This window comes from Octodon degus, unplaced genomic scaffold (genome assembly GCF_000260255.1).
Source record: "Octodon degus isolate 3935 unplaced genomic scaffold, OctDeg1.0 scaffold00001, whole genome shotgun sequence".
Classification (NCBI taxonomy): domain Eukaryota; kingdom Metazoa; phylum Chordata; class Mammalia; order Rodentia; family Octodontidae; genus Octodon; species Octodon degus.
In genome coordinates this window covers 39,871,957-39,897,374 of record NW_004524577.1, presented here as the reverse complement: position 1 = coordinate 39,897,374, position 25,418 = coordinate 39,871,957, and the positions used below count along the sequence as shown (strand labels likewise).

The following is a 25,418-nucleotide window of genomic DNA, read 5'->3' as shown; positions in this document are numbered from 1 at the left end:
CGTACCATATGTCAAGCTGTGTAGCAAGACCCTGTACCAAATAAATAAGATTTAAAAAAAAGTTCACACAACATGCCACTTGGGGCTGGTAAGGAAGAACCTTTTATTATATGTTCGTGGAAATGCAAATGGCGTCGGAATAAATCGTGCAAAAGTGTTCTAAAAACAAAACTCATTAACTCTTGGGAAAGGAATCACTTTGCCTAAGGACCCTTAGAGATAAGCAATGGGTCTCTCCAACCTCAGAACCTCAATGGGAGAAAAAATGTCACAGCTCTTGAAATCCAGGTAAAACTCTGTGCCACCTGGCTAAGTTAAAATACACTCACACACACACCTAAACAAAACAAAATAGGTAGTTCTGTAGCTGTCAGGTTATTGCCTCTGCCTGGGCATAAAAAATGGTGGTATGGGTTTATACAACAGCCTGAGTTGCTAGGTGGAATAAAACACGAGACTGCTACTGAACAAGACTTTTCTTCTTGGAGAACCACCCTCCAACATTTCCAATAAAGATCATTTGTTCCATCAACAGACAGAAACATGAGACAAAGCTATTCTAGAGAAGAAGGTAAAGTCCTTTGAATACAGGAAAATGAAAAGAACAGTAGGCAGTTGACAGAATTCAGTTTTGTACTTTGGAAGCATTTTTGTATGCTAGACACATGCTTCATTGTGGCGTGGCAGTAAAATAGAAGACAAGGTGCTAGCTTTACAGGGCTCTGTTTAGAAAGATGCTAAGAAAGAGATGCGTTGTTTTTAGATTTCTAGTTTTATTGATGATTTCAAAAGAAGCTTAGTAGCATTCAAAAACAATTCTAAATTAGGAAGACTGAAAGCCAGAAACTAGAACCCAGAACAAGCAGTGAAAAAATCTAGACTCAAAATGCAATTTTAGTCTTAACAAAATGCACATCCCATCTCTAGGATCATAGAAAAAAATGCAATTCACCCAATGTCACAGGAATTAAAGTCCTGTAAAATTAGAGACTAAGTCTATCATTTACTGCTATATTGTTAGCATCCAACCCAACGCCAGGTACAGAGTAAGTGTTCACCAGAAATGAATTAGATGAACAAAAAGCTCTGAAACTAAAGAAATAAAACCTAAGAGGTCAATGGTAAGCTGAATCTTGATAAACTGTCATTTCAAAAATCTTGTTGAAGCTGCTTACTATGTGTTGGGCTGGTACTCCCCTTGTCTAGAAAGTTGTAAAACAATTGGAGAAGGTCCAGAGCCAAAACAGGACTCACTGCAGATTACAGAGAATGACAAGCAGATTTATTGTTTGCATTCCTATCTCTGCCTTTTCATGAGCAGTTTCCGTTCCAACAAAATCTTCTCATTTTTAATTTATTCTGATCTTTATGCATGATGACTTAGTCGTACCAAGCCAGCTTGGCCTTTGGGGTGTCCTTGCTGTGCACGCTGGGCTGCCCTTTACGTGTTACACGCAGACTGGCCTGAAATCATGCCTCCCAGCGCAAGCCTCGCAGGTATGTATTGCGGCTTCCCTTTCTGCTCCAGAAGCATCCTTCTTCCCAGACTGTGTAAAGCCAGCTGCCCCCACCCGCATGTCTTCTGTAAGCTTGTCCAGACATGGAGAGCATCATTAGGCCACGTCTTCCAGTCATTCCACTGCTTGGAAAGCAATCATTTCTAGGCGTTTGGTGTTTTGTCTGACATCCGTTTGATGCTGGAGCTCCAGCCCTTGTCCCAATGAATCACTTGTCAGTGAAGGTTGTGGCAGGGAAGGTTGTCAGTGAAAGCTGGATTTCACACCTAAGGGAAGGGCTGCCTGTGATGTAAGTGATCTTAGGCTTTTTGAAAGACCACAGGGCAGCCCCCCACCCCACCACTCATCCCGGGAGAAATCAGGGAAACAAGGGAGGCTGGGAACCTGATGCCTAGTCAAGGCTTATTTTGATTTGTCCCTATAGGTCCAGCCAAGCTTTCTTCTCTGGGGAACACTCTGCCAGCTCACCTCTAGGGTTGGAATGTTGCTGTTAGAAAGAACCACGCTAAAATATTGGTGTAGAATATTTTGAGGGCAACGGATAGAATTAAAGAAGAGATCCTTGAAAAAGAAATGAGAAAAAAGGGACTCATCATTGTTTGGTGGTTTGCAAAAACTCATTTTTTAGAAGTGCAATTTGATGGCTGTATCCATGTTGGTTCACGTCTAGCTAGTGCAGAGGAGGTGGGTGGGATCAAGAGCCACACAGGGTTATAAACCTGGCTGACATTAGCAAAGCATTAAATCTAAGCGATCCTTTCTTTATTCTCCAGAGTACCAGTGCTTCCTCAACCATATATATATGTGGCAAGTAAAGTTGGTTTGTTGTAGGCAACTGAGTAAGAAATATTATAGGCAGGCAGACAGGGCTAGGCCCTCAAAGGAGCTGAATGGAAGATACCCCGCAACTGTGGGGGAGGCAGGCCCCTCCACTGTGGGCCGGACCTCAAGACAAAAGATGAAACAAATGCAGATGCAGCCACATACCTCCCTAGGGATGGGCATCAGGGACTGATATTCTAAGTAGATATCAATCACCTCGAAAAAGCCAGGAAGAGCCACTAACCTAACCCCTACAGGAAGAGCCCCTGCTTCGTATTCATGCCAGCTTGCTACACAACTCACTTCCCCATCTGGTCCTGATTTAATCAATTTTACCTGAGCAATCGTGCTCGTAATCTTATTGGCTGACCACAGTTTTGTCCCACCTCATGCCCACCTAGCGAGTTCCCATGTTTTTACACATTAGACTCACCTCCCTTTACAGATTTGCTCTATAAAATCACCTAGATTTTAAGGCGATTCGTGGGCATCCACTCGGGTCCCCTTTGGTCCCTCTCGCGCAGCAGCTTTCTTTCCCTCAGTAAACATATTTTGCTCTTAACTTTCGTTGTTCCTAACATTCACCCTTGGGTTTTAGAGAACAGGAACCCATCCCAGGTATCTTTCGGGGTGGGAGTTTCTTACCTTATATCGGTTTGAAAACTACAAGGCCTCCGGCAGTCTTTGTAAGAAATGGTTGCTCACACGACGTCCTACAGAAATGCTCGCGTGCAACCTGAGGGTGCGAGGGGAGCAAGAATGGCACTCGCGCGGGAACCCCCGGGCGGCCTTGCTTCCTACGCCAGGACCCAGCATAGAGATGCAAGATGAGCTTACGGCGGAAACGGGGGAAATCGGGAACGTTTACGTTCAGTTTTGAAAAAAAAAAAAAAAGAGGATGCTATCCAGGTCTGTGCTGGGAAGATTCTTCTAGGTAACTTTCAAGCTTTTTGTCCAGGTTTGAGACACATTCGGAAGAGACTGCCCCTGACAAGCTTAGGGATGGGAAGCCAGAATTTCTAGATCTGAAGAAATAGTGGGTTTCATTTATTTATTCATTCGATGGAACCCGGGATTGAACTCAGACCCTTGCGCTTGCCAGGGAAGCGCTTATTCCACTGAGCCATCTCCCTGGCCCCATGGCAAGCACTTATTAATAGTGGGTTTCAAAGGGAAGTTTTAAAGTTTAAATTCAAAGAGGATGGGACAGGGAAGGGGAACTGATGTCCTTGTGAGCCTTTTTTTTTTTTTTTCTTGTGAGCCTTCTGAGCCTTGGAGGGGACCTTTCTCATGTGCCTACATCAGTACAAAGGCGTGGGGGTGGGGTAGAGCGCCAAAACCTGGGCTCATCAGTCACCTCACGCATCTGAGCTGGCAAACTTTTAGCTCTGAGATGCAAATCAGTTAATCACACTGGCCCCTGTGAGGACCAAAAGCTCTGACCCCTTGGGAGGCAGGAATTCCCAACCTGATGTGGTGAAACATTTCACAGCACCGACTTCAGACCTCCAACCCTGCTGGGCAGCAGCAGAAGGCAGGGACCCAGATTCTAATTCCTGAATAACAAAGTCGGACCCTCCCTCACAAATGCGCTGAAAACTGCGGGATCCCAAAGGGCAATCCACACTTCCGCCTCCTCCCCCATCCCCCCAACTGCTTGCTCCACCAGGTTGGAGCTAATGGAAAGCACTCTAGAATTAGAAAGATGAAGCCCAGCAGGAATGCTGGGTTTCCGTGAGTACAAATACGCAATTTTCCATGAGTATAAAAATGCCATCTGGACCCGAGGAAAACCAGTCACTTCCAAATCAGTCTTGTCTGTACTTGCTTGGATGAGTCTGAGATAAAAGAAGTTGAGAACTAATCCTCCTCTACCTTAGAAATGTCACTGGGAATGCAGATCACCCCTGTTTAAAAGTGAAGTGCTGAAAGCTCTGTGTAGTCAGTGAATAAGGATCAGGATAACATTCCATTTGGGACCAAACAGGAGTGAGGATTTCCATTTTTCTTCTAGTACTTTTTTTTTTTTTTTTTTTTTGCATTTCCTTTTTTGCTTCCATCCACCTACTACTGGATTTTACTTTCCTACTCATTTTTACTTTTATTCTTAAGGATGGACCTATAAATACATAGTATTTCTTTTCCAGTCAATTAAAAATATCTAGTAAAAAGAATCTACTACTTACCACTGAATGACATACTCGCCAAATAGTGCTAGAAAGTTGCTGCTACGACCAAGATTATGCAATGATCCTCTGAAGGATAAGCCTTCGAGGCTCAAACCTGCTCGATTACTCGGAAGGAGAGCGCCCTGAGGTGAACTGCTGTGGCAGATTAAAAAAAAATGGAAGATGCTTATTTTTCTGTTCAGGTTTTCACAATGGCTTGAAAGAAATGTGAATTAATCTATTTTGATCCCAAAGAAGCAATGGAGTTGAACAGGCCACACAAATGTAAACAGAAACCTGGGGTCCCAAATGCTAATGATGAAAGGAGTTGGTCCCAAAACACTGGTTCACTCAGCATTTATTTTCATTTGAAGATAGTGGTAATCATGTATAAATCAAGGACAGTAACAAGTTCTTCTTGCCTGGCAAATGTTCACATGAATCTGTTAATCCCTAAGAATAGTTACAGTATCATAGAAAGACAGGGCAATCTGGCAGTAAATAGCAACCAATACTGTAAAACTACAGTAGGTACAAAGTTTGATATAAATTAATTGCCATTTTAAAAAGGCAACTGCTGTAGCTAAGAAGGTACAAAAACTGGTAACTTCCATAAATATAACAAGAAGCTAAGTGAAGAAATACACAACAGACTGTTTTCCCTATATAATACTTGAGTATTCAAACTAAGACACCTGTGGCACTTTACAGCAAAGCAGGACTAGGACACCCCCCACTCCCCACCCCCACCACCCGGGCAGGCCCACCCCTCCCCCACACGGATTGCCAAAACACAGCAAATTCTAGGGTTACAAGGACAGGATACCTCTCTGAAAGCAGCAAGACAGTGAGCTCCGACCTGCTAGACAAAGAAGGAGCTTTACTGACAGTTGTAAAGCATTAGGCGTCAGACAGAAACTTGTCAAAAACAGCTGTTGTTGGGTACTGATTGATAATGTTTTCATTCTGACGCTGAGGCGCTGCAGACAGTCTTGGGTCTGAGGAGAAGCCCATCGCTGGCGCGCACATGAACACACACAGACACCGGGAAGTCATTTAACAGATGGCTTGGGCATACTCAGCCACAGTGTCTTAAAAAGACAACATTCTACATTTAATGAACTTGCAGGGGAAGCAAGGCCCAATAATCACTGAAGGTTTTACAGAGGACAAGCACAACAGGATGAAATAAAAATAGGAATCATGTAACTGATTGTGGAATACAAGGTCTGTGCTGCTCATGGGTTATAACATGGTGGTGGAAATATTCAAGGTTATTACAAGCAAAACTGTACACATTATGGTTTGGGACCCACAGCAGTGGGGGGGAACATAAAGAAGTGAAGTGCTGGATGCTTCAAAGGAGATGCCATTAAAATCTGTTCAGAAGATAAAATCACAAACTGCCTTTGAGTGGCCGAAAGACGGCCAGGTTGTACATCACCCTTTAGCGCAGCGGGAATCTGTGGTACTTGGCTATCAATCCACACTACTTAAAAACTGCTGCTCAGGTGGAGGAAGCAGTGTTCTGTTATTTGGCCACTGAGTATTTTAATAAGTGGTCAAAAGTCTATAAAATGTGCCAAAGAGTATTTCATCTATGAACCTCAATATCATAGATTATTCCTGATTTAGAAAAGGTCAAAAGAATTGAACCCCAATAAAACTACATTTATCTCTATGCAATTTTATCATTTAAATAACATGGAAAAAATTAGTTCCAAAGACTGAATCCAGGCCCTCAAAAAATCTGCTGCAGCCCCAGCATATTTTTAAGGGTACAATGAAACCCCTGAAAATAGAGGTTTATAATAGAAATACTGATAGAATTTTAGCTACAAGATGGAGGTTTTAATAGACTCCATCAAACTACATTAGCACTTAATGAATAAATATTCAGATAATTCTGTCTTCAGTATCTTTGTCAAATGCATTCCAGCTTAAACCCAAATGAGTATAAACTATATTTTGCTTGGTTGTTTTAAAATTTTAATGTTATTTTAAAAATGATTTTCTCTGTTTGAAACACATTTGAATTTTAGAAAAAAGATATGTATATCATGTTGCAGTTTGGCTTAATGCAGGCTAATTATTCTTTTTTTTCTTTTTTGCAGAACTGGAGATTGAACTCAGGTCCTTGCACTTGGTAGGCAAGCACTTATTCTACTGAGCCATCTCCCCAGTCCCCAGGCTAATTATTCTATAAAAGATATTTGAGGATGGGGGGGAAATATTTGAGGACATAATCACACATATTCAGTGATGCGTACATTGTGCCTGAATTCCCTCCAATTCCTCAAAACTTAAATCACCATCTTTGCTCTTAAAAGCGGAAAGAAAGTGAGACCTCAAGACATAATCAAGGAAACACTGTGCATCTGGTCTTTAAGTTCTTCAAAGCTTTACTATGGCAGGATATTCCTTTATGATAAAATGATAAATTACAATTTTTGGTACTCATTTTCACTCTATAAGTCTGTATATAAAAAAGTGAATAAGATGAGTAAAATTTAAAAAAAAAAAGCAGATCCCAGAAGATCTTTAAAAAATGACATATATATTGTGTGGAGCTCCAGCGACACAATACTCCACTAGGGAAAATTAGTCAAGGTACTGAGTCTTTCTGAGCTCCTCATAAGGGATTTGCTTTCTGTGAGCCAAGGAATTCCATCCATTTTTGCACGAAGCATAAAAGAAATGCTTAGAACAACAGAAGGAAGAGACATTCGGTGAAGATAATTAGTGGTAAACAGAGAATAAATTCTCTCTCAGTAGTGTGTACTTGACATTAATGCTGATGATAATTCACCTGATGACAGAATATTCACTCTGACAGAGAGGAGAGAGTCTGAAATAACGAGTAGGAAGTAGGCAGTAGAGTCAGGATGGTCTTGATAATAACATCAAATTAAAACAAGAAACTAACATGATAGGTTCAAGGCCTTTTGGGAATGGGCTTTTTGCTGTCAGATTTCACATCCTCATAGCTTCATGGTCTTTTTCTTCTAACAAATTTATCAGCTGAGAGAAGCTTTCTTTCAGGACATCCACATCATCCAGTGAGCAAGGCTGCAGAATCCAGCGTTTTCCTCGTGCAAGTGGTTCAAGTTCAAAATATTTTTTGATCTTGAGAGGAAAAAAAAAAAAGACAAATATGTTATTTATTATGTTAGAAAATTTCTCATACCAAAATTGTGAGTGAAGAGGTAGGGGGATTTCAAGGAGAAGTTATATGAATTATCATGCCTAGGGTTCTCTAGAAATCTATCCAGAGCTGCTGTTTTCATGGGGGTTATGTGCTATAACCTGGGAGTTTTCTTTAGGGCTGGGTGATCTCCTTGGAAGATGTCATTCCACCTATGCCCACCATAGTGCAGGAGGTCTGACGAAATCTCAGAAAGTTATATGTCGTCTGTCACATGCCGTAATATACTGCAGACATTTTTAAAGTTTCAATTGTGTGTGGGGGTGAGGGTGGCATTAGGGATCGAATTCAGGGCCTTTGTATTGAGCTAGTTCCTTTTTAAATTTTCTCTTTATTCTGAGGTCAAGTTTTGTTAAGTCTTTAAGTTGCAGAGGCTGAATTTGTGATCTTCCTGCTTTAGCCTCCCAAGTGCCAGGATTGAAGGAGTGCACCAACATACTTGGCAAAAAGCTTCCAAGTAATGAAAATAATGCTAGCAAAGTAGTGGTAGGGGAAAAAGGGCCATCTAAGTCTGATGCATTATTAAATTGGTGAAAAGGCCACATGTGGTGGTACCAACCTTTAATACCAGCACTCGGGAGGCTGAGGCAAGAGGACCGTTGTGAGTGTGAGGCCGGCCTGAACTACAACAGTGTACTCAAGGATGGCCTGAACTACATAATGGACACTGCCTTAAGAAAGAAAAGGATCCTTCAATTGGCATGCCATGCCGGCCCCGCCCCAGGGGTGCACTGAGACAGCAATTGAGACTTGACATGGTGGCTCGTGCCTATAATCCAGCGCTTGGGAGGTAGAAAACAGGAGGATCACTAGGAGTCTGTCTGTGTAGTGAGACCCTGTAGACCCTGCACTAAATACAGAAAAACATAAAGAAAGAAAAAAAAAACCAAGGCCTTACCATAGGTTCTATGATGTGTCATATTTGCTATCCTAAAACCCTATTCAATGAGTAGTCACAAGTTACTCCTGTTGTACTGGCTTCGATACTAAGAGGGTATAGTGTTACCAACTCCGTACTGTGACTCAAAAGCAAATTGTTCAGACTTCCCAAAGTACTGGTAGATCCTCTCTCAAAGGATACAATAAAGTCCAAGCCTCACATAGCCCCTCATTCAGACATGCTAAATCACAAAAGAACAGAAGTTTGTATTTATGGCCCAGCAAGGCTTTACAGAACATAAAATGTAGTCTGTAGCAATGGCAGAAGAGGCACTGTTCAAAGACATTTGTGGCCAATAAGTTCCACTGGTTGTTCCAACAAATCCCACGTGCCATAGAAAACCCATGTCTTTCTTCAGTCAAGATCCCCCCTAAAGGGCCTTAACCATACGTCGTTCCCAAATGTGGTTTCATTTTGTCTGTACTACTGTAAGCATTTAATAGAGTTACCATCCAAACTGAAACCAATGTATGTGTACCTTTTTCAAATGAGCAAAAAGATACAAAATACTATTTCATGTTTATTTAGGAATCATAAAAAAATGCATATATTTTATAGTTTAAGTGTGCCTAAAAGTCCTCCTACAGGCTGCAAATTCATAGTAAATACAAATTTTATTTTATTTCATAATTTATTTTTGGGCCAGGGAGATGGCTTAGTAGAATAAGTGCTTGCCTGGCAAGCACAAGGACCTGAGTTCAATCCCCGGTTTCGCAAAAAAAAAAAAAAAAAAAAAAGAAGTCATTACTTATTTTTATGTATTTAGTACAGGGCCTATAGGGTCTCACTACACAGGTCTGACTCATAGTGATCCTCCTGTTTTCAGCCTCCCAAGCACTGGGATTACAGGCACGTGCCACTACTCTGAGTCTCAGTAGCAGTTACAGCATGCCTGCCCCAAGGGCAGGGCTGGCATGGCAAGCCAGGGATCAAACCTTGGTTCCTGCATCTGCCTAAACAGGTGCTTTAATCCGCTGAGCTATCTGGACAGCCCAATAAATACAAATTTTAAACAAAGGAACCCATGAGAACTGAAAGATCCTCATTATATTCTGAAGAATCATTTTTTTTTTTTTGGCGGAATCGGGGATTGAACTCAGGCCCTTGCGCTTGCCAGGGAAGCGCTTATTCCACTGAGCCATCTCCCCGGCCCCATATATTCTGAAGAGTAATGAAAATTTCATTTATGGATCAGAAAATGGGGTGTACAACTTCAGAACAATTTTTTTTGGGGGGGCGTATTAGGGATTGAACTCAACTTTGCATTTGTTCGGAAGGGTGCTTATTCTGCTGAGCTATCTCCCCAGCCCAGAACACTTTACCTCCAAATGAACCTGAAATTTCTTGGCGAGAACCAATACTAGATACAAGCCCTACCCTGTGTAGGGAGAAACTGACAGTCAGCTGGACTAGCAGGGGTGGGGAGATGGAAGGAGAAACAGAGAAAGAACATAAAGGAGAGATATGAGTCTCCTTGGTCCTCTCACAGCATGAGGCTGCAGGCTGTAATACTGAGCAGAGAAACCGAGGCTGCTAGGCTTCTGATCCAGTGTGTGTGTGTGTGTGTGTGTACATATGTACATACAACTGGGGATTCAAACCAGGGCCCTTGTACTAAGCTACAATCTCCATCACTTTTAGAATTATTTATTTTGGGAAAGGGTCTTGTGAAGTTTATAAATTGCCTCACTGACCTCAAACTTTCCTTTGTTTTCTTCTTCTTCTTCTTCTTTTTTTTTTGTACCAGGGATGAACTCTGGAGTTTGTGCTTGCCAGGCAGGCACTCATGCCACTGAGCCATCTCCTTGGCCACCTGGCCTGAAACTTTTCATCCTCCCACCTCAGCCTCCCAGAGTGCTTGGATGACCAATGTGCACCCCCGAGCCTGGTTGGGTTCTGGCATCCGGTGCCTACTGATCTCTCATATGAAGAACAGCAGCAGCAACATCCTCAGTTTTGTGCATAAAGGAGGTTGTACCTTTGTTACATTTTATAACCTCAGTTCCAAGAGGAGAGCATTTTAATTACCACTAGTAACAGGGAAGAGCACCGGTTCTAAGACATTCAATAATATCAAAACAACAAAAGCACAACCCAGTGAGTGTATCCCATTAACAATTCTTTTCCTGACTAGTTCATTTAGGAATTTCACAGACTTGATCTTAGGAGTACTTTTATAAATTATATAAAACGATGCTGGATTTAAATTATTACAAGGTTCGGTGAGATAGCTCAGAGGACTAAGTGTCTGCGTAGGCAAGTGCAGGGACTGGGGTTCAATCCCTGACACCACATGCTGCGCCAGCCCTGCCCCTGGGTGCACTGAGCCGGAACTCCAAGACTGGGAGTGGTAGTGCATGCCTGTAATCACAGCATTGGGGAGGCTGAAAACAGGAGGATCAGTACGAGTTCAAGTTGAGTAGTGACACCATGTATAAAATAAACACACACACATACACACAATCACAAAACATATTAGTAATCTGTGATGTTTTGCATATCCAGCCAGAAACACAAAAATTGAGGTTCAGCTACCCATTAGGTAGGTTTCTGATACCCAGTCAGTTTGAGACACACTTGGGAGAAAACAGACATGTATACAGACATGTTCCAGCCCACTGAGTCCTACCTAGGAAAGGCAGTGGAGGCTGTGATAATGGTGGTCATTGCATACAGGAGCCTAATGGCATGAAGCTGACAAATATGGCCAGGAAACTTGAGACCTGAGAACTGTGACCTACACGGGGAACCTAAGTGGCCATGTGCACCCCACTGGTAAGTAGTCTACAGTTTCCGCACAACTGATAGCATCAGTCTAAAAGCAAGAATTGCCATACTATGGTGTTCGAGACTAGAGGGGCTGCTGCTGCAGACTCCTTCTCGCTGCCAAGTGCACACGTTTCTGAATGAGGCATGAGAGAGGCGATGAGAACACAGTGCTGTCACCAACTCTGCTATGAGGACAGTGCTTTTATTTGCTTATATTAGCCTGCACTTCACAGTTTGCTTCCCCAGTATTACTAGTATAAAAATTATTCTCAGTCACACGTAACTTGGCGCCATTACACATTGTCCTTGTATGTACTATACTGTAAGTCTGGGTTTTTTTTGACAGAACTGGGGATTGAACTCAGGCCCTTTTGCTTGCCAGGCAAGTGCTTATTCTACTGAGCCATCTCCCTGGCCCCTGTACTGTATGTCTGAATGGTATGAGGAATGATGTTTTAAGTTTGACCAACATAAACAATATAGTTACAGTTGATAATTATATTTAACAATAAAAAAAACCCCTATGATTTAAGGATCTGTTTTTTATGATGAAGGTAAGTTTTTTTCTTTTTGTTTTTTTGAGGCAGGGGCTCACTCTAATGGACAGCAATTATTTGAAGGGCATATTCCTCTCAAGATAAAAACTTTTAAGTAGTAAAAGAGACAAGAAATCTTTTGAATCTTTCTATCAAATGCTTGAATGCTATGGCGAGCTGGAAACTGCTGGAAGGAGACAGCAATTGTCTCACATTGGCTTTGGAGACAGCACTGGGGGATGACATCAGGATACAGCTGCCTGGCAACCTGTGGTCATTCAGCTATTTTCGGGATAGCCAGAGAGTGGGTATTTGTTAGCAGCCATGTTTCCACCCTAGAGATAGAAAAACAAAGCCAGCGTACACAGCCAACCTGTTTCGGCTGTCAGCCCTTCTTCACTTGTGCCACTGTAGGGTGATCAGCATTACTGTATGCCTGTATTCATAGTCTGCATTAACTATGAAATCTTAATTTAACAGAAAAGAACCAACATCATCTCCTTGTTGCTATGTTTGTAGTAGCTATTAAACCTGTGACAAGATCACAGGAGACTATTCATGGGCGAGCACATGTCTTTTGTTTCCTGGGAGGATAATCCTTACCTCATTATAAGACAGCTAATGGACTTGAAATGATGGGCACTGATTCCTCTGTCTCATCTTTGTTTCAGCTTTCAAAATTTTACTTTCAGTTTTTATGAACACAGTATGACTATATTTTTAGAGGCACAAGAATAGTTTCTGAACTATAGTAATTGGCCTTTCATTTTTTTCTAAATTTTTGTTAAGCTATGCAAAGCACTATATGTCCTGGGGAGACCTAGTTTTCCTTTAAGCATGTTAGGCCCTGGAGGTGGGGGACAGAACAGCCAGCAAGAATTACTTAGTGTTTTTATATGAAACAGAGTTAGGTTTTAAGCATGGATATTTATAAACAAGAGGTTTGACCCACATGAATGTGTGGTAAGATACTAAAAAAAGAGTCCTTGTACATGAGAATTTTAATTGTGTGAGACTCTGCATTATAGAGGATGCTTCCCCTACTTCTAAGGAGCCCTTCCTACATCTAATATATCACTGGGGGTGGCCCTGCCTTGTAGTGAGCTTGTCCTCTAGCTCCTGCCTGCAGCTACTGACAGAAGCTGCCTCCTCCTCACTTTTCCTGATCTCCAGCTTCCCTGTGAAAACCTGGCGATGACAACTAGCCCCTATTAAGCTTCTGGGCAGCTGCAGTAGATTGTGCTGGGGGTCAGGATTAGTCTAAAAAGCTTCACAAACCTTCATCCTGAGGGCTAGTTTCCCATAATTTCATTCACCCAACCATCTCTTCAACAAGCCTGTGGTGCGCTGCAAAGGCAGCTGGGCTATGCTCCACCAGGAGCTCACCTGCAGGTCCCACTGATGAGGACTCAATGCCATAAAGCAAAAACCAGAGCCATCAAGAACCTGAACAGACCAGTGGACTTTTGTTTTTTTTTTTTTTTGCGGAACCGGGGATTGAACTCAGGCTCTTGCACTTGCCAGGGAAGTGCTTATTCTACTGAGCCATCTCCCTGGCCCCGTCTTCATCATTTTTACAATATGAGAACATTACCTCCCAGGTTTTTCAGCGACCATAAGGACAGTTTCCTAGGGGCCTTTTCATTCATTTATAACACTTTTGCAATACTTTAGCTTGAAATACGAAAAGCAAATAAGAGATATGATTACTTAGGATAGCTCTCATAACATGAAACTAATTTAATAAGAAATATTTTAAAATATCTCTAAGTGAGGCCTCAGAAATAAAGGCATATTCCTTTTCCATCTGTGGAAAAAGGATCAGGTGCCACACAGAAGTCTAGGTTGACAACTTGAGTTCTGTCACATCAACATGGTAGGTCAGCAGCTAATGCAGCCAACGAAGTATGGTCTCAAATCAAACAGGGAGTCGAGAAGATGGGAGTGCAGTCATGGGGCTTGACAGGTCGATGTGTGAGTTGCAGGGTGATGACACAGGGAGGAGATTCACTTACCTGTCCTGAACCCACTACTACCTTCTGGTAATTTTAAATACACAAGGTGCCTGCTGCATAGTTGGCATTTTTCAGAGAGCTATAGAAATAATGGTTTTTTTTAAATAGGTTTATATTGGCTTTAAACTGGTGAAAGTCTGGGTACCAATTCACAGGGTGCCCAGAGAGCCTGAACTGAAAATTTACAGGATCTTGTTAAAAAATAAATGTGGCTTTCCTTATCTACACCCTAATTACTTTTATCCCTAGAACAGATATATCTACTGTGTATGCCACGGTGGGAGAAAATATTTGTATTGAAATTTTCTTGGTGAATTCTAGGGCTGCTGGCATGGGGTGAGCAATAGCTCACTGTAAGCAATCTTTTTCCAAGTCCAGGTAAACAGGTGGCAAAGCTGTGTTAAGTAAAAGAATAAGTCCTGGTTTGGAGTATTTACACCACAGAAATCTCTAAGTGCAACTAGCCAGTCCTTTTTGCTTGGTAGGAAGTAGGCTGTTAAACACTCACCAGCATATCACTTAGCATACGCGTCCTGTCTGTGGTTGGCTGTGAGCCTCTAACACAGGTGGCTTAATTACAGACAGTGCCGGCACAGGCTGCACTTGGTCACCTTCCCCAAAGTCAGCGAGGACTTTGCCCACGCCGTGGCTCCAGCACAGGTCTGGAGATAAAGTGGTAGGCCATCATCAAGATTCTTCAGAGCACATTCTTGGCAGCTTGTTCAAAGAAAGGTTAGTCTAGAGAGCAGCCCCAGCTGTTCCCCTTTCATTGTACTGCTTGGAGGATTTTTAAATTCTTAAAAAGGTACTAAATATGTCATTAAAGACAAAAATAGTACATATAAAGCCAATACGCCACAGGGACATTAAAACACTGAATTGATATTATTTCCTTGTACTGAGGACCACTAAAAAGGATCAGAAAAGGACTACTTGATGCTAACCAATATCACATTATTATTTTGGGTGTGCAAATTTATTACAAATACTCCATGTCAAGAAGTAGTAAAAGTATCTTTCCCCAAAACTGGCTTCTTTCTTATGGAAACCAGAGTTTAATTCAGACTCCCTACTTCGGAATAAGTAAAAACTAGGCAAATGACTGTAAGTTACTACCTATGAGTAAGGTTTGCCCACAATTATTATGTCTTCATCCCTAGTATACAGAATGTTGTATGTGTGACAGTAACTATACGGAAATTCAGTCTTCCGCTGCACATGAGAACTTAGCATATCCCAGAATGACCAAGCTGAATGAGCTCATTTGCATGGGTGGTAGAACCCAGGATCTGGTAAGGGCTCCTGTTTTACATCTATTTTTCTCTTTCTAGTATTCATGGCATCTTGTTTTAATTTCCTACTTAAAAAGCCTGCTTATCAGACAACCACTTGAAAGTACAATAAGGTATGGATACTTCTTATCTTCGGGGACTAATGAAGATCTTGTATCCCCCTACCTGTGCTGTCCTGGAGTCCAGCTGTGCTATGCACCCCTTACAGCTTAGGTGCTGCTTGTCAGCAGCCCTTTGCTCCAACCTCCTCCTTCCAATCTAAGGTGTCTCTAGCCACAGGTAATGAAGATTCACCTCCAACTTTTCCTTTAAGACCCAGTGGATGTTCTATCACCTCAAGCGGAAGCCTTAAACAGTGATGGCTTTTAGAGACCAAATGCTCATACCGTAACCCAAAACTCACTTATTTACTACAAAATGCCAACACTGCAATTAAACCCGAATACTGAGGTTTTAGTTTAGAAAAAAAAAACAACTGTCATCTGATGCTCAGCTACTGGGGCGACTTGGCTCGTGTGCCAGCAGAGAAGGCACTACATGCCCGCTGTTGTATGCATGCCATAGGCTTGCCACCATTGGTATAGAAGAACCTGTTACATTTATTTTTATTTATTTATTTTTATGTATTTACTACAGAGTCTACAGAGTCTCACTACATAGATTGGACTTGTAATGATCCTCCTGTTTTCAGCTTCCCAAGCGCTGGCATTACAGGCATGTGCCACCATGCCCAGTCTCAATCGCTGTCTCAGCACACCTCAGGGGCGGAGCTGGCAGGGAATGTGCCACGGGGATTGATCCCCAGTCCCTGCATCTGCCTAAGCAGGTGCTTTAATTTGCTGAGCTATCTGGCCAGCCCAAACCTGTTACATTTAAAGGGACCTCACTCATGTTAAACTTTATTCAAAACCTTCATAGCACCTAGGCACCATAAATTCCCTGAAAATAAAGTGTTACTGGAAGATGGCATGCTGACTCACACTAAGTTTTATCTATGGCTGCCTTCAAGCCATTAACAGTGAAGTTACACATTTGCCACAGACATGGTGCATCACATGAAGTCTGGAATGCTCACTCCTAGCACCTGCAGAAAAAAAAGCCACCCTCTGGCCTGGAACATTCTGTAGCTTTGTGCTTGTCCAGCAGGGAGGCACTAGGAGTGCCAGGAGGAGTCTGGGGCATCAGGATCCCGTGAAGTCAGACTGACCTCAGCTTGCTCTTTCCGGCTTTTGCTCACACTTCAGTGGGGACAAGGAGTTTGTCTTTTTCCACTTGGCCAGACTCCAGTTTTGATATCAGGTGCTTACACTGTGGTGTAGTGGGCAGGAGGGTCAATTCAGCAAAGCTCTATCTTATTTCTTCTTTCTGTTTGGCCTTGGTTTCTTGTGTTTGGAGACTTCCTAAAGGTTGTGAGAACTAGCTAGGGCATTGGAAGCTTCCTACCAAATTCCCCAATAGCACACCCTATGGGGCACAGGGTCTCATTGGAGACTTGTGGTGCCCCCAAGCATGACTGTCAGTGCATGGCAGCACACTGTTCCTACTTCGCAGCTTTAGAAATGAATATACAATTTATTAAATTTACATTGTCTAAAATCTAGTTTTTTTCTGAAGCTCTTATATTCAACTTAAAATTTATATTACTTTGTTTATGTATTTTAAAAATTTTAATGATCATATTCTGGGTACCTTAATACTCTGTAGGTTCACTTATAATCTACATTTATTTAATCACTGGGACATTTTATAGCTCTACTTATAAATTTAGTACACCTAATTTTCTTTGTAAGCATTTTAGAATATCAATCAAAACACAGTGAAGTAATTGAGAATTGTTAAAAATTTCTTCCATTAAACTTATAAACTTCATGACTCTCAAATTCTGGTACCTTCTAAATTACCATACCTTTCCATGGAAAAGACCAAAACAGAAATTTCTTAAAATATTTACCAGGTTAACCTACATATACTATAGTATACACTTCAAATAATATATCAAAACTGTGGGTTAATATTTTATCATTTTTATACTCAATGTTAAATCTTCCAGAGTTGAAAATGATTTTCATTAAGGAAAGAATTTGTCATCCCAAATGAGACTGAGTATAATTCCATACAATTTGAGATTCTCTTCTCATTGAATTTGGTGGCATTTTCAACTAAAATTTTAGGGATGTACATTGACAAATTAAGGTCCCCACTTTTTTTTAAGGCCCCACTTAAAAATTGTTGCTGTATAAGAAAAGCCTCGTGTTCTTTAAAGAGGATTATTTGCTCCTGGACACAAGTTGTCATTACCTATGAGGTAGGTGTGACTGAAAGCTAGAGTGACTGTTTAAATTTTTTACAGTAAAAGACAAAGTGCCATTACTCACCCTCAACACACTTCCCTGTGCTTCAAATAACTCATCACTCCTGCTAGAGCAGTTCTGACATTCTTGCATTTTCGCTGCACTGTTGCGGCTGCCTGGACTTCCTGAATCAATTCAAAATGTTTGCCTTTCACAGCCATCTGACTTTGGGGGTGAGCCACAGCACCACAGCAGTGTGTTCCAGCTGAGGGGGATCAGGTGGGTGAGGGAGTGCAGTAGGGTGACAGCAGAGTCTGCCTTCATGGCTGGCCCTTCCGGCAGCACTCCTGGTAGTTTCAATCATACCTCTTCATAAAGGCACTCATGAAAGAGGCCTCCCAGAACTGCTTCAGAAAGCAGCAACAATGATGGTATAAATGTGTTTGAAACAAAGGAGAGTATTTTGGGAGGGGTTAATGGCACTGTGTCTTGTACCATCACGCATAACATTCCCTGCATATTTTGGTTACATCTCATCCATATTTGTCCATAGCAATAGCCACATTCTCCTAAAATTCTAATTTCCTGTTATGTTAGCACATATTTTAATATCTGTAATTGCTTCACAGACATTACTTTTTTGTATTTCTAATTTGCATGCATAAAAATTTACCCTTTTACAATGTACAATTCAGTTGTTTTTAATATTTACAGTTGTGAAACCAACATTTCTAATTCCAGAATATATTCATCACCTTAGGAGAAGACTCTCTCTCTCTCTCCCCTTTCATGCCTGGCTTCTCTCATTATGCTTTCAAGCTTTATCCACATTGTAATATCTATCAGTCTCCATTTTTTTTTTTTTTTTTTTTTTTTTGGCAGAACCGGGGATTGAACTATTCTACTGAACTATCTCCCTGGCCTCTCTTCATTCCTTTTTATGGCTGAATCATATCCCACTATATGGATACATTCTTTTGATTTACCTTTTCACCAGTTGATGGGCATTTGGGTTACTTTACTTCCTGGCTGTTCTGAATACCACTGGAACGTTTTGCAAACATGTTCAGACTTCTCTTGGGTCTTATCTAAGGAGTGGGATCTCTGTGACATTGCTTCCTATGCATCTTTTGAGAAGATACTTCTGTATCTGTCAGATGCTTTTTTGACATCTTTTGAGATGTTGTATATTTTGGTTGGATGCTCTTACCATTGTGTATTACATTGATTGATTTTTATACATAGAAACAGCCTTGTATTCCTGGAATAAAATTCACTTGGATATCAGAAATACAATCCTTTTTTAAAAAAAATTTATTTATTTATTTATGTATGTGTGTGTGTGTGAGAGAGTGTGTGTGTGTGTGGCCAGCTCAGCCCACCGGGGGCGGGGCTGGCTGGCATGTGGTGCTGTGGGATTGAACCGTGGTCCCCGTGCTTTTTTGCTAAGCTTGTTCTAAGTAGGTGCTTTAAACCACTGAGCCATCTCACCAGCCCAGAAATACAATCCTTTTTGAAACACTGCTGATTCTTTTGCTGATTGTATTTGCTAAAGATTTGTATTTGTGTTCACAAGGGATAGTGGTCTTCAGTTTTCTTGTAATGTTTTTGTTTGGTTTTGCCATAATGTAATCCTGGCCTTATAGAAACAGTTGAGAGGTACTTTCTTATTCTGTTTTTTTTTTTTTTTTTTCATAGTTCAAGTACAATTGTTAATTCTTTAAATGCTTTGTATTACTTAGTAATAAAATAATAAAGCTTTTCTTGTGGGAAATGTTTTGATTACTAATTCAACGTCTTTACTATTATAGATCTATTCAATTTTTTCCTATTTCATTAGTTGTGTCCTTCTAGCAAAGTGTGGTTTTGATTTGAGTTATCCAATCTTTTGGCATGCAATTTTTTATAAGTATTCCCTTAACATTCTTTTTACTATCTATCATAAATTTGATAGTAATGGCTCTACTTTCATATCTTGTTTGGGAATTTGATTCTTCCTTATTTTACTCTGATAAAGTATGCCTATTTTGTCAATGTTTTCAAAATCTAACACTGGATTTCATTTATTTTTAGCCTCATCTGATTTTCTATTTGAGACACCAGGAATTAAACTCATGACTATATTCTTCCCAGGCAGGCACTGTACCACTAAGCTATATCCTCAGTGATATCTGAACTTCTTTTTTGTTGATGTGGTTCTGGGACTGACCCCAGGACCTTGAACCCACTAGGTAACTGCTTTACCTACTTTTGAGACAAGCTCTCCTTCCCCAACTTGTCTGGAGAGCCTCCCACCTAAGATCCTCCTGCCTCAGCTCCCTATAGCTGGACTAAGGCTTGTGCCATCGCAAGCCTTCTTACAAGCTTTTTTTTTTTTTTTTTTGTACCAGGGATGAAACTTGTACTTGCCAGGCAGGCGCTTATGCCACTGAGTTCTCTCCCTAGCCTCCAGCCTCATCCGTATCATATCCTTCCTTTTGCTTACTCTGAGTTTGGTCTGCTTTTTGTTTGCCTACTTTCCCAAGGTAGAATCAACGTTTAATTTTAATTAAATTTAATGCCATGCTATTGGATCTTGTATCTACATATAAATTTGTTTCTCTTTTTTATTGAGTAGATGTAGGCTTTTTCATATTTTTCTTATTGTATAGGACTATACCTGTTATAAATGTAAAAAATGAAATCCAGCTGGATTAGGTATGTCTTTTTTTTTTTTTTTTTTTGCAGTGCTGGGGATTGAAACTTGAGAGTGCTCTACCACTGAGCTATAGCCTCAGTTTAAAATTTTTTTCTTTGATTTTGAGACAGACTCAGTTAACAGGCTGGGCTCACACTTGTGATCTTCCTGCCTCAGCTCAGCAAGAAGCTGCAAGTACAGGCATGCACTGTTGCATGTACGTCACACTTGCTTAGTTCTGTATTCACAAGAGTTAATGACACATACCAATGTACAGAACGCACAGTGGTACATAACCAGCTTTTCAGAGAACAACAGTCATAGGCTTATAAATCAGAAACAGAAGAGTTGGCTTTACTCCTTTCCTCTCTATATTCAACCAGTTCCACACTTTGGGGACCATTAATTGAAGCGCTTAGTTTTTAGTACCAAATAACAGATTCCTGAAGAGGCCTGTGGTAGAAGGAAATAGCAATCTGACTCAAACTGAACTAAAATGATAAAAAGGACTTATTTGTTCACATAATTAAAATAAACCCTTCTACTGCTGAGTAACTGGATTCAGAGGTTCATAAAGTCATCAACAGAGATGAGGTTCCACTTCTGGGTGATTTCTGCAGCATATGAATGTGGAAGGAGACACGGCTGGTAGCTGCTAGAAGCAATCTAACTACTGTAATGGAAGGACAGTAAAAACTGAAATCTGAAGATATGGCTTATACATGAAGGAAGAAAAAGCCAAAAAATTAAAAAAAAAATGGATACAATCAATTCATTAACTTCTGGACCAAACTGTGCCCAAGCCCCACAACCTATAAGCCTTTTAGCTGTATGAGCCACTGTGCTCTCCTTCCAACAGGCATTATAAATACTATGTAAATTAATGTGTTACAATACCAAGACTCAACGGGGGTCATCCATCTCCGTAAGTCTGGTGAGTTCCATTTCTAATTACAGAATAACCTAGATTTCGATAATTATTTTCTAATTTTTTCATGTGTCTGTGACCCAGGTTCCTTAATTATTTTGTATTCTTTAATGTACCTAGTATAGTGTGTACACAGAAAGGACACTCATTTATGTTTAAAAATATATTACATAGCTGAGTTGTAATGAAAAGCAACTAAATGGATACTATATTTCATCTTACATTAAAATGTCAGTAAAAAAAGGAAATTGAATGTTGGAGAGAAGGTGCCAGTCCTTCTAATTAATCAGGGTACAGTTTCATGCAGGAGGTGAGATTTTATAAACAATTTCAAAACTGTAGTTCTAATTGGTTTAAACTCCATTACACATACGCCTACAGGCAGCTGCAATGAATCCTTTGCAAAGAGAAAAGTAAACAACCTATCATGGAAAGAAGAACCATTCCAGCAATCTCAAGACCCATAGGACACTTACGTTTTGAGCTATTCCTTTAATCTAGGTCCAAATAAAGCACCTAATTCTTATCTTAGAGAATGGAAAGCACTGACATATGCAAAGAGGGAGGCAGTGCCGCACTTGTCTTTGCATGCAGGTGCAGGCACCAGGCTTTTCAATAATAGACTATACCACAGCCATTAATTAGGGGCAGCCAGGCTTCCAGAGCACAACATTTTCTTCTCCTCTTCTCTTTTTCCCTTCTGTAATCATTTCCATTCCACTCTTTCAAAGGAGCATTCATTTTTAGTCACAAACACTTTTAGGGTAGTAGACTTGATTCTGTTCCTTTCACATTTGAGGTAATATTCAATTATGATTTACCTTTAATTCAAGAATGCAAATATTGTTAAGTAGGAGGAAAGTTATGAAAAACTTTCCTGGCAATAGAATATAGTTATTTCAAGAGTCCTACCTGTATGTATGGGAGCTAGTCAAGTATGTACTAGACAGGAAAGAGAGTTAATGAGTGAAAGCCCCAAACACATATCAAAGACAACCAATTAGCTTGTCTGAAACACAGGCTTGTAAAGCTATTAGTAACTTATAAAATGGTCTGCTACACACGAGTAAAGTGTTGCTTAAATGGCTTGCTTAGCTAGATGCATTCACCATGAAATTGATTCTTTTAAGCTTTCTTTTTTTTTTTTTTTTAAACTTAATAGCCATTAGCTGTGTATATTTAAATGGCTGGGAAGGTGAAAAAGTGGGTGGATAACCTAGTATTACAAAGTGCCTCTTTATGATGAGCTCATGAGATCTCTCTCTCTCTCTCTCTCTCTCCCTCCCTCCCTCCCTCCCTCCCTCTCTCTCTCTCTGTGATACTGGGGATTGACACAGAGTCTTCATTCTGAGTCACATTCCTAGTCCTTTTTATTTCATATTTTGAGACATGATCTTGCTAAATGTCCAGGCTGGGCTTTAATCTGTAATCCTCCTCCCTCAGTCCCCCAGAATGCTGGGATTACAGGCATGTACAGGTTCTTTATTTTATGAAGTTAAAGGTTATTTCCAAAAGAAAAACAACTCATCAGTTAATAACAATTTTTTCTGCCTCAGTAACTGAGATGGATCAGCCCAACAGATTATTTCCTTCTAGTTTTGCTAAGTGCTTGGACTGGGCTTGGAGGGTATGCTCTGAGGACATTCTAATGTGCTGTTTACTTTTGTGTTATAAAAAAGCAATACTTTTTCACCTTTGATTCTGTAAAATACAACTGGGAAGTGAAGAACCTAAACCTGGTATTTTTCAGATTTATCTACTGCCTCAAAGTGAGCATCGAATTTCTTCCCCTAAAGAATTTTATAAAATAATTAGGTAGATACCTTGATACTACTCATGAATGACAATTTTGGATCCTATTTCACATTTTGTATTTTCCTAAAATGTACTGAGTATTTTGAAATAGGCATACCTCATGTTCAGCCTTTTCTGTTACACAAAGCTCCATGCCACAAGTACACTTCAGTCAACTGCTACTTGGTCCAACTAACAGGAGAATATGCTTATATTCTGTTGGATCTAACTAGTATTTCTATTCCATCAATATTGGCAACATTAATACCCTTCACTAAATCACTATCAACTGGTCAACTCAAGAGATCCCTGATTCAATAAAGTATTAGAAAAGAAATATATTTTGTCAAGGGGTAAGAACTACTAAAGGCAAAAATATTTAAAACAGTTTCTGGGGGGCTGGGGAGATGGCTCAATAGAATAGGTGCTTGCCTGGCAAGTGCAAGGGCCTGAGTTCAATTCCCAGTTCCTCAAAACAAAACAAAACAAAACAACAACAACAACAACAAAAACCAGGTTCTGGGCTGGGGAAATAGCTCAGTGTTATAAGCGCCTGCCTGGCAAACACAAGGTTCTGAGTTTGATCCCCAGTACCAAAAATAAATTTAAAAAATCAAAATAAAAGTTTCTATTTTCAACCATATATGGCTTTTAGAATGAATGTTATGTTCTCTATCTCAATCTTGCAGCTCTTAGGTATGATAAAACAACAGGGGAAGTACTAAATCAAAGTATTAATCTATGGCACCCAAATAAACATGTTTAATACCGGCCTTGTGGTACTATGGTAGCACTCTGTCTTAACAATGACAACATCTAGATGTTGGAACAGATTCAAATTCTTAGGCCTGAAACAGGAGACAGACACCTATGGCAAGCCATGTATCACCCCGCCGCCAATGCAGGATGCCAATGGATCTGTGCACATGCAGAGATATTCAAGAGCCGTTTCTGTCAGCAGTTTGTCCTCTGGCTACGGCAAGAAGCCACCATGGAAACATTGAGAGGAAAAGGAAAAACAGAAAGGTGTAGAGTCAGGGAGGGGGAAACAGAAAAAGCGGACAGCTGCCTTACTAACACATCTGAGCAAGGGGGCCAGGTAACAAATGGTCTTGTAATGAAGTGCAATGTTGTTAGTCATGGGGAGAGAATTTCTTTTCCTGCTGGCAATACAGCTAGCAGCCTCATATCCTGGCAACTGAGAAATATGAGCTTGGAAAGAGGCTTGCAGGCAATCTGAGGCAAGGAAAGCTAAGTGGTAATCTGTCCCAAACAATTTTAGCTAAAAAACCCCACATAGGGCTAGTTGAACTCAGTATAAAGCCTATGAAAGACAAGTCTGGAGAACATTACAATCAGGCATAAAGAGAATAACCGAAAAGAAGGTTCAAAAAGCCATTGACTAAATTTTCCATAGCATTGTTAGTGTGGCCTTGGGTCTCAGTTGTCATCCCACAATGAGCTGAAACCACTAATTGTCAACCAGGGGAGGGAAGAGGCAACTATATTCCTCAGGGGGCATTTGGCAATGTCTGAAGATCCTTATGGTTGTCACAGTGGGGGAAAGGTTTAGGGGTGGTGCTACTGGCATTTAGTGGGTACGGACCAGAGGTGCTGCTGAATCGTCTATGTTACACAGGGCAGTTTTCACTCTCTTCCAACTAACAACTGTCTAGTTTCAAAAATCAAAAATACTAAGGTTCAGAAGTCTTGCTTTGAATTATCAGTTAAAGCAAAAATCAAAACAAAGACCTTGTTAATGATTCAATCTTTTATGATTTAGCAGCAGGGATCAGTGGGCCCTTCCCCGCAATCAAGTGTAGATTTTAGAAGTGGCCTGGAAAAGCAGACTAGAAGCGTCACAGGGGATGGTTATGATTCTGTTCTTTCTTGTTTAAAGTGATTAGTAAGCAGATATTATGGTCCATCAATACATCAGATTGGGCTGAAATGAGGGCGTTAAGGAAACAACAGCACCATCCACTCATTCTATAGTCACTGCTTTCGGCTTTGGGGATGCAAGATGACTATAACAAGTTCTGTACGTTATGTTGTTTAGAAGCACCTGGCAGCTACTTGGTAAGTAAGTATTCAGGCAGAAAGTCACACAAAGACAACACAGCATTGACATTTGCAATGTAACTAATCCAAAAGAGGGAATGAAGGTTAAACACAAAGCAGTATAAAGACAAATCTTTACTTAACTTCAAAACAATATTGTAGGGGCTGGGGAGATGGCTCAGTGGAATAAGCACTTCCCTGGCAAGTGCAAAGGCCTGAGTTCAATCCCCGGTTCCGCAAAAAAACCCAAACAAACAAACAAACAAACAAACAATATTGTATACAGTCATCATAAAGGCTCTCATTATTGACTTCCACTTAATCATTAAGGACTCACTGACTCTTCACTGTTCTGATATAAAAAAAATGCTTCATGGTGTTTGCACAATGAATGCCAGTGAGC

General features: G+C 40.7%; 1 protein-coding gene across 1 annotated transcript in view; it reads right to left on the bottom strand.

Annotated features, from left to right (window-relative positions):
• Positions 1 to 5,927: 5,927 nt before the first annotated feature.
• The window catches only part of Arl15 (ADP ribosylation factor like GTPase 15), a 505,974-nt gene continuing 486,483 nt past the window's right edge, over positions 5,928 to 25,418 (bottom strand). Inside the window, exon 5 of the mRNA XM_004623100.2 lies at positions 5,928 to 7,633. Within this exon, the coding sequence (XP_004623157.1) occupies positions 7,481 to 7,633 (153 nt within the window). The 3' untranslated portion in view covers positions 5,928 to 7,480. The remainder of the gene's footprint in view (positions 7,634 to 25,418) is intronic.